Below are 15,425 nucleotides of genomic sequence, written 5' to 3' on the forward strand. Positions count from 1 at the left end.
GTCTCCAAAACATCCAACTTTGGCTGTCCCTCTAATGAGCTAATTTCTAATCCTATCCAGCCTGTTCTTACCAAGCAAGAACCTCACCATCTTCATTTCTGCCACCTCCAGTTCTGCTTCCTGATGTCTCTTCAGTGCCACCATCTCTAATCCGTACATCATGGCAGGCCTCAGCACTGTTTTCTAAACTTTGCCCTTCATCCTAGCAGAGACCCTTCTGTCGCAGAGAACACCACACACCTTCTGCCAACTTTTCCATCCCGCTTGGACCCGTTTCTTCACTTCCTTACCACACTCACCATTGCTCTGCATTGTTGACCCCAAGTATTTGAAGTTGTCCACCTTTGCTATCTCTTCTCCCTGGAGCTTCACTCTTCCTCCTCTGCCCCTCTCATTCATACACATATATTCAGTTTTACTTCAGCTAATGTTCATTCCTCTCTTTTCCAGTGTGTACCTCCATCTTTCTAATTGTTCCTCCCCCTGCTCCCTGCTCTCACTGCAGATCACAATATCAGTATTAAAAAAGAACAAAATCGGGGAAAATTTGGTGGTCACCGGTACTCAAGAGAGGACGTTCATTCAAGGATTGTTTGAGTGTTGTTCTTGTACTTACAGGTCACAAGCGGCCAAACAAAACGTTATGTAGCCGACCAAACTAGTGTTTCCAGTAACAGTTGTACGTAAACATGCTTGCGTTCTGTTGAATCAGGCCCTAAAGTTTTGGTGTATGTGAAGTAGGTACAATAATTTCATTACACTAAATTAGCACCCATTATTTCTTTCATTTTGTAATGTTGCTTTTATTTCTTCACATGAACAAAATGGTATTTGAACAGGGATGTGTAGACTGACTTCTATATCCTATGATCCTATTGTACTGTTTGCGAAGTTACAAATATAAATTCTAAAAATAATGTGCACAGTATACATTTAAATAGTTTACATTAATTTATAGGCACTAAATTGACCTTTATTTTTACAAAGATTTTGTTAAGTTATTTTATAAAGGTTTTCTTCATTATGTTATATAAATTAAGTGATATTTTTCAACAATATCTGAATTTGCAGATTCATAGTGGGATGGGCTCCAGCATGCCCGCAACATTAATGAGGATAAGTGGTCCAGAAGAGGGAGGAAGAACAATTTTATTTTATTCTTTGTATGATATTAGATGGTCATGCTGTCATTTAAGTTACTCAACAATTACTCAGTATTTGTTTTTTTTTTCATTCGGGACTTTATTACTCTTTTTACTCAAGTAGATATTTGGAGTGCTACATTTTACTTTTACCTGACTCATATTATTCTCAAACTAAGCCACTCATGTATAGAAATACTAATGCATATGTTAAAACAGGTGTAAAATCACCAATTGATTAAAGCCAGGTAGGTGTGTATAGATCGACTAAAAAAATGAGAGATAGCGGGAGGGGGCGGATGTAATCCTCTCAGAACGTAACGAAAGATCAGCGTGCGTAAGTTAGGGGAGCTAAATGTGTCAATGTGCGAGTCGGCGCTGTGTCCGTTGGTCATGGCGTTGGTGCTGCGTCCGCCGATCACAGCTTTGGCCGGGGTGACTCATCGCAGCGCCGAGCCAGGCCGCTTTGCGGTGTTGTCATTGCTCGCGGCTAAGTGTGCCATCGGCGGCGGTGTTGTTTATTGCTGCTGCCGTGAGGCATTGTTCATCCGTTTGCGTTGTTCATTGCCCGGGCGTGACGAGCCATCGGGCGACTACGACGAGTCGATCACAGCTTCGGCCGGGGTGGCCCAATGTGGCGCCGAGCTGCGCCGCTTTACGACGTTGTCACTCCCGGCTGAGTGCGCTACATACTCTCATGGTGTCGGGGAGTCTGTTGTTAGTTAGAAGTGATCCGCATAGCATCTAAATATGGCTCGAAACAATACGTTAATATTGCCCCGCTCACTTCACTTCAAAAGATGATACGTCAATGATGATACGTGAGGATAATTTTAGGATCTCGAGAGCATAGTTTTCCAAGGGGGAGAAAAAGAGAAATTCATGCCATATTGTAAATTTTGCAATGACAAATTATCGCAGCATGTGTTCATAAACTATTCTTAGCGTTTGCCTCTTTTGTTGCGTTGATACAGGCTAATAAAGTATGCATGGCACACGCTTATGCATGAAGATGAAGTATTACTATTTTTTTGGGGCAGTGCACTGTAGGATGATGAGTGTTGATGTGATTAGCAAGATTCCCATCTATTGAATTAGTCATCACACCTTGTCAATCACACTGGTAAATGCATGACAACACAAATCCATCAACACTCACATAAATATGACCTAATTCATATTTTGTTGTCGTGCTTACAGTACATACTTGCATGTGGAGCCTGATAATCTACATTCATTGCTTTCAGTTGAGTGAGGTGCACTTGTATGTGACTCCATGGTGCCCCTCTCTGGCCACAGATTTACAGTGCAGCTGAATACATTTACTCTTGAATTGGGTCAAATGACCTTGTCTCTGGTTTTCTGTGGTAACTCCAGTTTCCCTCCCAGGCTCCCACACCGTGCTTCAACCCCGATGAGAACATGCAGCATTTAAAATGGATTAATGCTTTGACTTAGTCATAATGTACGTTTTTTTTTTTCATTCCATTCAGCCCCCCCCACATTAGCGTTGCATTTGATTTAATAATGTAATTCAAACCAAGTTTAAATCATTACAGACATCTGTAGTCATCCTTCATTTCAACATACTTGCAGCCTTCAACTTCTGTCCGTCCCAATAGGGTTTCATTTTATAATCTGTATTTCCTTGCGCTTTAAAAAATGATGTGAATCACAATTGTCATTTTCCACATAAAAACATGTAATCCTTCCATCCATCCATTTTCTGAGTCGCTTATCCTCACAAGGTTTGTGGGTAGTGCTGTAGCCTATCCCAGCTGTCAACGAGCAGGAGGCGGGGTACATCCTTAACTGGTTGTCAGCCAATTGCAGGGCACATGGAAACAGCCATTTGCACTCAAAATAACATGTCGGGGCAATTTAGAGTGTCTAATTCATGTTGCATGTTTTTGGGATGTGGGAGTGCCCGGAGAAACCTCACGCAGGGACGGGGAGAATGCGCAAACTCCACACCGTGCCGCACATGTAATCCTTATTATACAATGTCACAATTCAATGTTCCAATAACACAAAAAATGAAAGTCTAGCAAAGTTAAGTTTTTAATTTGAAAATGAAAATTCACAGCAAGTCAATTGCAGGTTTGTCTAATCATCTAAATTCTGAAAATGACTCGTATTCACTGATAAATCCATAAAAACTACTTTTCTTATTACCAGTATTATTGTTTTAATAGATACATCTGAGGCGGCTCAGTGGAGCAGCTGTAGAGCGTTGGCCCCACAGTTCTGGGGGATTCAAATCCCGGCCCCGCCTGTGTGGAGTTTGCATTTTGTCCCCGTGCCTATGTGGGATTTCTCCGGGCACTCTGGTTTCCTCCCACATCCCAAAAACGTGCAATAAGTGGAGACTCTAAATTGCCCGTAGGTGTTAGTGTCAATGTGACTGTTTTCTGTTTCTTTGAGCCCTGCGATTGGCTAGTTCAGGGTCCACACTACCTCTTGCCCGTTGTCAGCTGGGATAGCCTCCAGCACTCCCGCGACCCATGATAAGGATAAGTGGCTCAGAAAATGGACGGATGGATAGATGAGCTTTTTTTTGTGCCTTTTCACTGAAGTTCAAATTCAAAAATATTGAACTGAATAAGCCTTTATAGTAAGGGAGAATGAGCAAAGGAATAATCTTAATTTTGTCTTGGTTCCCTCCCTGTCCATCCAGGCATTTGGGCAGAGATCCTGATGCCCCAACCACATTTGGATGTATTGAAGGGTCAGATGGTGGTTCTGAAGGCTTCATACAACACAGTGCCTGGTAGCGACCTAGGCACAAACACCATCCTCTGGAACCTCGTTTCCAACAACACTCAGCTGGTAAGACATGAATCGGCCATGAGTTTTGACCATTAACACGTAAAGGCTATATTTGTAGATGACCTCAAATGTATTCTACATGACAATTTTGGCCTCATTATTTTAACTTTTCATCTATAGCAATACCTCATCATAAATTGATAAATGAGGCCATGTTTGTATTCTGTTTGTAGCAAATCTCAGTGATGTGAAACAATGTGGTTTGTGCAAGGTAATGTTATTAGGATTTTGCAGGAAGACGTTATTGCACAATTAATAAGGTCTAAGAAGGTTGCATAACTGAGAAAAATAATACCCCTTAGGGTGGTGACATTTTTTTGGGAATTTGCAATCTGGCGTTAGCTTTGTTTATCACCCACCATTATTTTATCGTGCTGACCAGATGGGACTTTCAAATAGGAATCGCATACAATGGAGAAATGTCGTGAAAAACGAGCTCATGAAAGCTTTTCACAGGAAAACATTATGTTTTCTTTAATCCAAGGGTGACAGGAAGCCCAGTGTCTTGACTTTTTGTACTCTGAAAAAGAAAAACAATGGGCAAACTGTAGCTGCAGTAGTCATTCTGACTCATGGTATGGGAAATTGTGATTTCAGTGAATATCATTACGATTTCCAACAAATTAAGTATCTAGATACAAAATTGAAGTTGTATAAGTACAGTATAAACAAACAATACTAAAGCACTTACATATCATTCTAAAGGAACAAACACTTGGGTATTATGGTCTAATTTTAAGTAGTCAAAACTAGGAAATATTTATTTCTGCCACTCTGAGTGTGAGAGAATAACTTCAATCCTTCGTATTTGGTATTGTCGTCTTTAGCGGGGTTGAAACTTAATAGTTTCCTTGCAATTTATTCACCTTGTAAATGTATTTTAAACTGTACATTGAAAGTTGGCGCATGTTGAAATCATCTTATCATGTAGTTCAGTTTCCAAATACTTTTGACATTTCGCATGACACGATTGCATCTGAGAATCACAAACAAGTTCCATGTTCGTCACTTCATCATATCAAGACCAGATAATTGGGAAATATCAACTACAGGTACTCAAAACTAACTGCCTCTCTTTCCTTGTTCATGCCTTGTTCAGATCATTTCTTACACCAAGGGATCCATAAGCGTGGGGAGTTCCCAGTTTAAAGGTCGAGTTGGGTTCACCTCGAGCATGCCCTCGAGTGACGTGTCTCTGTTCATCAACAACACCCAGGAGTCTGATTCGGGACGTTACCTCTGCCAGGTCATCATCCCAGATAACCCTGGCCTCACTGCTCAACTCACCCTGGATGTTAGAGGTTTTAAGACACAGATTACGACTGAACCTTTCATTATCTTGAATTTGGTTGAATAAAAAAATATATATATGTATCGTTCCCTTCTCCCCTCAGTGCCACCTGCTGTCCCAAAGTGCACTTTGTCAGGGAAACCAGTGCTGAAAGGAAACGTGACGCTGAGCTGCAAGTCTGACAGTGGGAAGCCAATTCCATTGTATAAGTGGACCAAAACCAGTCCCAGCTCTGAGGTCTTCTTCTCACCCATGCTCAGTGAGTGGAGCGCACACGTGCGTCCATCCTGATACTGTAATGTATATCACAATTCATTTAGCAACTTATTAGAAATTAAGGGAGTGTTGGGCTTATTCTCTACCACTTGGCGTCTGTTTTAGTATAATATATTTGTGTGTTTCTAGTTTTCTGTACATTGAATAATGTGAATAAATGCATTCATGATTGTCATCCTTTTTCTTGGTAAATGACATTTTAGATGAAAAGGCAGGCACTCTGAAGCTGAGTAACCTGAGCAGTAACATGTCAGGGAAGTACCTGTGCACTGCCAGCAACACAGCCGGATCCGAAAGCTGCTTCATCAACCTAGAGATAGCCTCCTGTACGTACAACACCATCATCATCATCATCATCATCATCATTAATCACTAATATCAGACAAAGAATTAGATTTTAGTTCCTGTTCAACAATAATGTCAAAAGTCAACTTCAGCCTTTGTAATCGGGCGTCTTGTTTCACAGTTTGAACTTCCTCTGTCCATCCATCCATTATCTAACGCTTTTCAGGGTTGGGTCGTGGGGGAAGTAGCTTCAGCAGGGATACCCAGACTTCCCTTTCCCCAGCCACTTCCTTCAGCCCTTCTGGAGGGATCCCGAGGCGTTCCCAAGCCAGCCGAGAGACATCGTCTCTCCAGCGTATCCTGGGTCGTCCTCGGGGGGTCTCGGTGGGACATGCCTGGAACACCTCACCAGGGAGGCGTCCGGGAGGCATCCGAATCAGATGCCCCAGCCACCTCATCTGGCTCCTCTCAATCCGGAGGAGTAGCGGCTCGACACTGAGCCCCTCCCGGATGACCGAGCCTCTCATCCTATCTCTAAGGGAGAGCCCGGACTCCCTGCGAAGGAAACTCATTTCGGCTGCTTGTATCCGGGATCTTGTTCTTTCGGTCACAACCCACAGCTGATGCCCATAAGTGAGGGTAGGAATGTAGATCGAGTGGTAAATTGAGAGCTTTTCCTTTCGAAATAGCTCCCTCTGTACCACAACGGACCGATACAAAGTCTGCATCACTGCAGACGCTGCACCGATCTGTCTGTCATTCTCCCGCTCCATTCTTCCCTCACTCGTGAACTAGACCCCAAGATACTTGAACTCCTCCACTTGTTTTAATTTCGTTTTCCTCATTCATTAACTCCTCAAAGTACTCACTTGATCGGTCTGCTTTGCCAATCACTAAAACTCATTTAAGTCCAGTCACTTGGACAACTCATCATATACCGTAATTTCCGACCTACAAGCCGCGACTTTTTTCACACACTTTCAACCCTACTGTTTATGCAGTGATGCGGTACTTGTTTTTTTTCCACCTCCCTCTTTACCTCCCATGACCGTTCTCTGTACTGATGATACCATATAATTGATCTGTGATTTTTTTTTCTGCAGCCAACAGGGTTGGGGTGATTGTCGGCGCCACCGTGGGCACGTTAGTTGGCCTCCTCTGCCTTGTACTCATTTGTGTGTTTTTCGTGATGAAGAAGCAAAGGGAGAATGAGGAGGACATGGCAAATGAAATCAAGTGAGTTCGATGATGGCACTTCACTGACAAAATACTCAACATGGCTAAGTGAAATTTAAACTGAATAGGGTTGTTTGATTATCCATTGTATGCCGGCTATATAGATACATATCACAATCTACAGTGAAGAAAATAAGTATTTGAACACCCTGCTGTATTGCAAGTTCTCCGACTGAGAAATCATCGAGGGTCTGAAATTTTCATCGTAGGTGCAGTTCTTTGGTCTTGGCCATGTTACAAGTTAGAGTCTTATTGTATGAGGTGGACAGGTGTCTTTATACAGCTAACGACCTCACACAGGTGCATCTGATTCAGGATAATACATGGAGTGGACGAGGACTTTTAAAGGCGGACTAACAGGTCTTTGAGGGTCAGAATTCTAGCTGGTAGAAAGCTGTTCAAATACTTATTTGCAGTTGTATTACACAAATAAATCATTGAAAAAAATCAGACATTGGGATTTCTGGATTTTTCTTTTTAGATTATCTCTTTCACAGTGTACATACACTTTCGATGAAAATTTCAGACCCCTCCATGATTTCCAAGTGGGAGAACTTGCAATATAGCAGGGTGTTCAAATACTTATTTTCTTCACCGTACCTGTACAATTGTCACATCACAGGATCGGCTGCAATAATTTACCGTAATACACAGTGAATCAACTTCAACTCAAAGTAACTAGTTAGAGACCTGTTTGAACATAGCGTAATTTTCGGCCCACAGAGCGCACCGGATTATAAAACTCACCCAGTACATTTATAGTTCTCCCACTTAGAAATCATGGAGGGGTTTGCACACACTGCAGGAAGGATTTTGGCCCACTGCTCCACACAGATCTTCTCTAGATTAGACAGGTTTCTGGGCTGTCGCTGAGAAACAGGGAGTTTCAGCTCCCACCAAAGATTTTGTATTGAGTTTAGGTCTGGAGACTGGCGAGGCCATGCCAGAACCTTGATATGCTTCTTAGGGAGCCACTTCTTGGTGTTCCTGGCTGTGTGCGTCGGGTCATCGTCATGTTGAAAGATCCACCCACGACCCATCTTCAATGCCGTGACTGAGGGAAAGAGGTTGTTCCCCAAAATCTCACAATACATATCTGCGGTCATCCTCTCCTTAATACAGTGCAGTCGTCCAGTCCCATGTGCAGAAAAACACTTCTAAAGCATGATGCTACCACCCCCATGCTTCACAGTAAGGGATGGTGTTCTTGGGCTAGAACTCATCATTCGTTTTCCTCCAAACACGGTTTGTGGAATTATGACCAAAAAGTTACATTTTGGTCTTATCTGACCACAAGACTTTCTCCCATGACTCCTCTGTATCATCCAAATGATCAAGACGGGCCTCGACATGTGCTGGTTTAAGCAAGGGAACATTCCGTGCCATGCATGATTTCAAACCATGACGTCTTAGTGCAGGGGTGCTCAATGCGTCGATCGCCTAGGCAGTTTCAGTCGATCGCAACGGTGTGCCAACAAGAATAAAAAAAAAAAACATATATTTGTTTTAACTTTAGCTCAACACGCATGTGCAAACAACGACAGTACAGGAAAACACCCTGTCAGTGAGTTCCCCCCCATTTTAAACTCTCGCTTAAGAAATCTTAATATGAGTATGGATGCTGCAGTAAAGAAGACAAAAACGTATTACTTCCATATGTAATGTGAGGCAGACTTTTTTTTCACAATGTCATTTCGAAGTGCGTTTGCCTCATCTCCCAGTGTAGTGAAATGTGGAACGGCATTTTCGAACTGTATGGAAAATACCACACCGACATTCCGCCGAACTAAAATTCCAACTGGCCGCACATCAGTCACTTTTCACACAATATAGTTCAACAGCAAAAGCCACCACCAAAGCATCGTTTCGGGATTTGTCACATCACACCTAAAAGAGGCATAGCTAACTCGTTGTTCCGATCTTTTAAAAATAACGTGGAAATATTATCTTCAATCAAATCTCTGCATCTGTAAAGGAGTACAGTTACACGGCGCTGTGAAGCCATGGCTGATGTGTGGAAGGGGATCGGAGATTGAGTGTTTCTCACCGCAGTTGGACGAATCCACTGACGTGAGTGCTACAGCCCAGGCGTGCATTGTCATTTGTATGGTGTTTAGTGATCATTGGCAGGAACTCAGACAGTTCCAAAAAGTGTTGAAATTTAATTATGTTGTGAAATATTGGCAGATGCGGTTATGCAAGGCACACAAACATACATTTACACATAAAGAATCCTCAATATACTTTCAAGTACATTATGTTTTGCATTTTTGTAGTGGGTAGATCTTTGTGGCTTGGTCATTCTATTTCATCATTGGTCACTCTAAAAAAAAATAATAATAATAAATAGAATGTCCGTCCCCCATCGATTGCAAGAGGCTGGATGCTTGAGAAGTACATCTTGGGGTAAAAAAAAGTCTGGGCACCTCTGTCAAAGTGTATTACCAACAGTCCTCTTGGAAACGGTGGCCCTTGCTCTTTTCAGGTCATTGAGTCCTGTCGTGTAGTCCTGGGCTGATTCCTCACCTTTCTTAGGATCATTGAGACCCCACGAGGTGATATCTTGCATGGGGCTCCCCTCCAATTGAGCTCGACCGTCATGTTTAGCTTCTTTCTTTTTCTAATGATTGCTCCAACAGTGGACCTTTTTTCACCAAGCTGGTTGCCAATTTCTCCGTAGCCCTTTCCAGCCATGTGGAGTTGTACAATTTTGTCTCTGGTGTCTTTGGACAGCTCTTTGGTCTTGGCCATGTTACAATTTTGAGTCTTACTGATTGTACGGGGTGGACAGGTGTCTTCATGCAGCTAACGACCTAACACAGGTGCATCTGATTCAGGATAATACATGGAGTGGACGAGGACTTTTAAAGGCGGACTAACAGGTCTTTGAGGGTCAGAATTCTACCTGATGGACAGGTGTCCAAATACTTATTTGCAGATGTATCACACATATAAAAAACATACATTATGATTTCTGGATTTTTCTTTTTAGATTATCTCTCTCACAGTAGACATCCACCTACGATGAAAATTTCAGACCCTCCCCATGATTTCTAAGTGGGAGAACTTGCAATATAGCAGGGTCTTCAAATATTTATTTTCTTCACTGTACATAAGCCACACCTGTGTAAAAGCCACAAGCGCCCACATTGTAACCCACAAAAAAAAAAACATACCAGTAAAAAAAGAAAACAGCCAAGGTTGCACAGCACTAACAGAGCCGGTTAAAATAAAAAAAAAAACATACATAAATCACTGAGACGCGGCAGTACACAGCAGAAACACGCTTGCGCAGCGCTAACGCTAGCACAGCGCTAACAGGGCCGGTTAAAAAAAAACAGAGCGGTAAAAATCACTGACACGACAGTAACACAGCAGCAACATGCTAGAAAAGTGCTAACACTAGCGCAGTGCTAACAGGGCCGGTTAAAATAAAAAAAAAAAACATACATAAATCACTGAGACGCGGCAGTACACAGCAGAAACACGCTTGCGCAGCGCTAACGCTAGCACAGCACTAACAGGGCCGGTTAAAAAAAAAAACTGAGCGGTAAAAATCACTGAGACACAACAGTAACACAGCAGCAACATGCTAGAAAAGTGCTAACACTAGCGCAGTGCTAACAGGGCCGGTTAAAAAAAAAAAAAAAGGTAAAGGTCACTTCCTCGGCACATATATTCCACTGGTCTTACTCTTAACCTTTTCCGCTCGAGTGCCCCCTTGCGGCCATGAGAAAAAAATGCACAAATTAGCCGCATCACCGCATAAGCAGCAGGGTTGAAAGCGTGTGAAAAAAGTTGCAGTTTATAGGCTGGAAATTACGGTAATAGGGTTAGCACCCATGTTACAGTAAATGATCATGCTTCAAACTGTGTGTATGTGTGTGTGTGTGCGTGTGTTTGTGTGCGTGTGCGTGCCTGTGTTTGTGTGTTTACAGTATATAGTGACTGAATTAAGTATTTAACACATCAGCATTTTTCTCACTAAGCATACTTAGAAAAAGTCCTTTTGAGCCCCGCCTGGGCCGAGTTTGCATGTTCTCCCCGTGCCTGCGCGGGTTCTCTCCGGGGATTCCTCCCACCACCCAAAAACATCCAACATTAATGTGGCACCTGAAATTGCCCCTATGTGTGATTGTGAGCACCCTGCAATTGGGTGGCAACCAGTTCAGGGTGTATCCTGCGTCCTGCCTAATTGGATTGGCCTCAGCATTCCCGCGACCCTGGTACGGCTAAGAAAGTGGATGGATAGATATATACATATGCACACACATACACGTGCACACAATCGTCCTACACGGGAAACTCTAACTATGATGTGACCTGGGACAATAATGAGTTTGGCATACATGGGATAAGGTTACAATTATACTGGGTTCGGGTTAGTGGGATTCATATTAACGCCACCATCCTTAAGTCAAATACTGTACTTGTTTTAGCTTCTGGAAGTGGCGTCTTCTGTCTGAATACAGCAACCAGTCATAGTGCAGCAGCGTGTGTCCTGAAGCCAGTAATGTCGTAGCAGGGCATGTTCTCCTCGGAACAAACCTGGGATTTTTAATAACGTGGTCTGAGTAGGTGAGAAAATTGTCCTGCCAACAGTCGCATCTCTAAGGCACACCCTCGCTGTGGCGGAACGCCGAGCTTTACAAATGTGCGCGGCGAGGATTGCATTTGCATGGAAATCAGAATCCTGGCAATTCCCAAATGCAGATGCATGGTCTATGATAATCATCTTTTATATTAAGAGTTAGCAACAAAAAAAACAAAGATAATGTTAAAAACATTCTGCTAAAGTGACAAGAACCAATACATTTCTCAAGAAAAATGAATTATTTCCGATCACAGGCCACATTTTGTGTGTGTGTGTGTGTGTGTGTGTGTGTGTGTGTGCGTGCGTGCGTGCGTGCGCGCGCGCGCGCGTGCGTGCGTGCGTGTGTGTGTGTGTGTGCGCGCGCGCGCGTGTGTGTGTGTGTGTGTGTGTGTGTGTGTGTGTGTGCGTGCGTGCGTGTGCGTGCACGCGCGCGGCCAGAACCAGCGCCAGGTTTTAATTGGGCACCTCTACCTTATAAGACTAAGACTATAAACAGCATTGAAATTGCACACTGCATACCAACCTGTATAAACTACCAAAAAAATCCTTATTGAGAGCAAAACATTTTTATAACATACCAAAGCAAATTATATGTCAAAATAACAGAGGGAAAAAACACGTTTTTCAATGATATTTATTGTACATCTCCATAATGTCTAATTCTACTAAGTAGAATGATGAAAAAGATGGCTATTTATCAGCCAGGCTACAATACCTCAGATATTTGTAAGAGACATTCACCAAAGAGAATCAGTGATGTTTTGAAAGATTACATATCTACTGAATGCCGATGATCAATTGCTTATTTTTAGTGAATAAGGAAGGAGCTGATCTGTATGATAAGGCTAACAATAAGCTATAGATGAACCCAATGATATTAGCTATTGTTCATATGAAGCCATTCTCAAGCTTAATAAAGGGAACGTCTATCTTGACATACAAATGACACCCTTGTGGTGAACACCCACCATTCAATTATATTAATTTCAGCAGTTATAAAAACACGACCACGAGCTAGAAGGCTAGCAAGAGAGCTACAATGTCAGCTACAATAATCCCATCTATTTGTAATGAGGCCCAGGCAGCTAACTAGCGAGCATGCACGCTACATTAGCTACGCGCTAAGTCAAATTAATTTGAGCCACAAATGATCAAAGTCTAGATAAAAAAAGACACTCACTTTTTGTTCCAGTCAAGTAATATCCCCGGATAGCTCCTATCTCAATGGGTCAGCGTCACCAATAGCGTATCGTTAACGATTTGATCGATTGTGACAGGTAGCCAAGAGCCGGCCAGCAGCTCCTCAGCCGCATCCTCCATGTTTCCCGTGGTGAGGCGAACCGGCTCGGCGGTGCTCGATCCGGGTCAATGATTTACTGGAAAGTTACCGGAAATGAAAGTATTTTGCTGAACTAAATCAACATTTGCCGCTGCGCTATCCATCATGCGTGCTGCGACAAAAAATCTTTGATGCAGGCTACGTTTGGAATTCCCCAGCTTTGGGTTTTCCCCACAATAGAGTAGACTAAGAGCCATTCTGGGCAAAAGCAAACCGAAATTTTCAGGATCCGTATGATTTGTGATATACGGCCGTATACGTAAGAGTCACCACAAAATCCGTATGGACTACGGCTAAACCGTACCAGTTGACAGGTATGACACTGTATATGGACACTGGAAATATAATAACTGCTCAGATTGAGCACTATTTTCTGGATCTGGGGCAGAGGGCTTCTCCCTAAATTGCTTAGATTTCTCACTGAATACTGGATTAAACACAATTTTTCTTTTCACCCCTCTTGTCCAACATTCAGAGAGGATGCTCAGGCTCCCAAACGTGTGTCCTGGGCAAAAAGCGGAATGGGTTCAGATATCATCTCCAAGAATGGCACCCTATCCTCCATCGCCTCCAGCCCACAACACCGGGAGCCCTCACACCAAGCAAACAACCACCACCCTTTGCAGCACTACCCCCAGCGCCCTCCCTCTGACACAGCCTCCATCCTCACAGCCACCGGCAGCACAGCCGGCTACCGTCCTTCACGCCATCCAGAAGCCTCCACCCCGACCCACTACAGCTACAACAACAACAACACCCTCCCACATGACCAGCCGGTTTCTTTGGAGGCCAACACCAATGGAAGCTCCCAACCCAGACCAGAGCGTTACACCCAGCTTCCACAAGCCCAGATGCTTCCACAGACCTACAGCCACCCTCAGCTCCAGCTCCAGGCTACTCCACCCCCTCCACCACTTCCCTCCTCCACCATCACCCGCATGGGCGGGGTGCCCATTATGGTGCCTGCGCAGAACCAGGCTGGATCTCTTGTGTAACAACAGCCGTGATTTGCGACAATATGTTCCCTTTACATTCTTGGAAAGGTTCATCTGAATTTCTTTTTCAAGGCAAAGAAGCGAAGTCGTTAAAATTTTCCAGAATTTACGACTCACTCCTTGTTCAAGGTATATATATATATATATTTTTTTTTTAATATTGTTTATGCACGCTATGGCTACATGGCAAATGTTTCAATTGTTCAATCTTTTGTAGCTTCCTTTTTTAACATTTTTTTAATTGTCATTTGATCTCAACCGCATTGATTTGTTACACTTTCATTTTTTTCATTTTGCCTTTTGTTTCTAAATATGTATATTGTAATTATCATAATAAATTGGTTTCGTGACATAAGCAGAGCACTATTTAGAATTGATTGATGATAACTTGCCACATGCGCCAGTTCATGTTCAATTGGCATTTTTTGCTTCAGAGGCCTCATCGCTATGAAGTGCTGTTTTATTTTAAGAGCATGTTTGTGAATATAATATATAATATCAATTGTGTTAGAGGTGCATTTCTTCATTGAAAAAGTGATTGTCAGAATCTAAAGAAGGCAATTCATTTAATGAAAAAAAAAAAAAAAAACACTAATGAATCTTATAAGCGTTGAAACAGTTCTCACTATTTAACATGCAGGAAAGTTTGAACATAATTTCTTATTTTAAGTTAAACGTCCAAAATAATAATGTTAAGTTGATTCAAAGTCTCAAGCAGGACAAGAAATGTAAATATGGTATTTATTCATATTTTATTAGAAATTTACAATGAGCAAAGTGAGATATCTGCAATAGTATGTGGGAAGAACCTCAGATTATGTTACTTTTTTTTTGTTTTGTTTTTTTTTTTCGTTTTTTTTGCCTTGAACACTGGATACTGAACCAAAGAAAAAAAGTATGCATATATTATATTGTTAACATACTTTAATTTCCAGATTGTTAAAAAAAAAAAACATTGTATGAAAGCTGTACAGTACAGTATTATGTAAAATGACCGGTATGCTGTATTGTTATTACACTGGAGCAAATGGTTCTTCTTTTGATATTGTATTTTTTTGGGGTGGGAGTCTTGCAGATCAAGAAAAACTTTTTTAAAGGGGGGAAAAAAAGGAGTATTGTACTTACTACCCCTTCTGCAAGGGAAACATGTTGGTTATATTTTTAAGATGTGGTGTTATTCAAACATGAGGAAAAAAAATCCTCATAGCATTATCATGTTTGATTAATCATTTGATTCTTAATAGAGCTGCAATTCCCCAGGGTCATTAGAGATTCAAATTATGAGCAATAGAATTAAAAATATCTCCCAAGGCTTTATTTTTTACAAAATACAGTATGAAGTGCACCACATATGAAAACTATTTTTTTTATATTTGAAGTGCTATCAAAATAGATGGACTATTTTAAATACTGTGGACAAACTGGTGCCCAAATGTGC

At 42.0% G+C, this 15,425-nt stretch overlaps 1 protein-coding gene across 5 annotated transcripts in view; it reads left to right on the top strand.

The window, feature by feature from the left end:
- Window positions 1–14,724, top strand: part of esama (endothelial cell adhesion molecule a) — an 80,283-nt gene extending 65,559 nt beyond the window's left edge. For 4 of the 5 annotated variants that reach the window (XM_061804326.1, XM_061804325.1, XM_061804327.1 and 1 more), the window contains 6 exons: window positions 3,820–3,971; window positions 5,071–5,272; window positions 5,366–5,521; window positions 5,742–5,864; window positions 6,927–7,059; window positions 13,468–14,724. In XM_061804326.1, coding sequence (XP_061660310.1) covers window positions 3,820–3,971; window positions 5,071–5,272; window positions 5,366–5,521; window positions 5,742–5,864; window positions 6,927–7,059; window positions 13,468–13,987 — 1,286 coding nt within the window. In that variant the 3' untranslated portion in view covers window positions 13,988–14,724. Of the gene's footprint in view, window positions 1–2,541; window positions 2,608–3,819; window positions 3,972–5,070; window positions 5,273–5,365; window positions 5,522–5,741; window positions 5,865–6,926; window positions 7,060–13,467 lie in introns of those variants that run through there. The other variant, XM_061804330.1, reaches the window with a different exon arrangement.
- Window positions 14,725–15,425: the final 701 nt, after the last annotated feature.

Source organism: Syngnathoides biaculeatus, chromosome 18 (genome assembly GCF_019802595.1).
Source record: "Syngnathoides biaculeatus isolate LvHL_M chromosome 18, ASM1980259v1, whole genome shotgun sequence".
NCBI classification, from domain to species: Eukaryota; Metazoa; Chordata; class Actinopteri; order Syngnathiformes; family Syngnathidae; genus Syngnathoides; species Syngnathoides biaculeatus.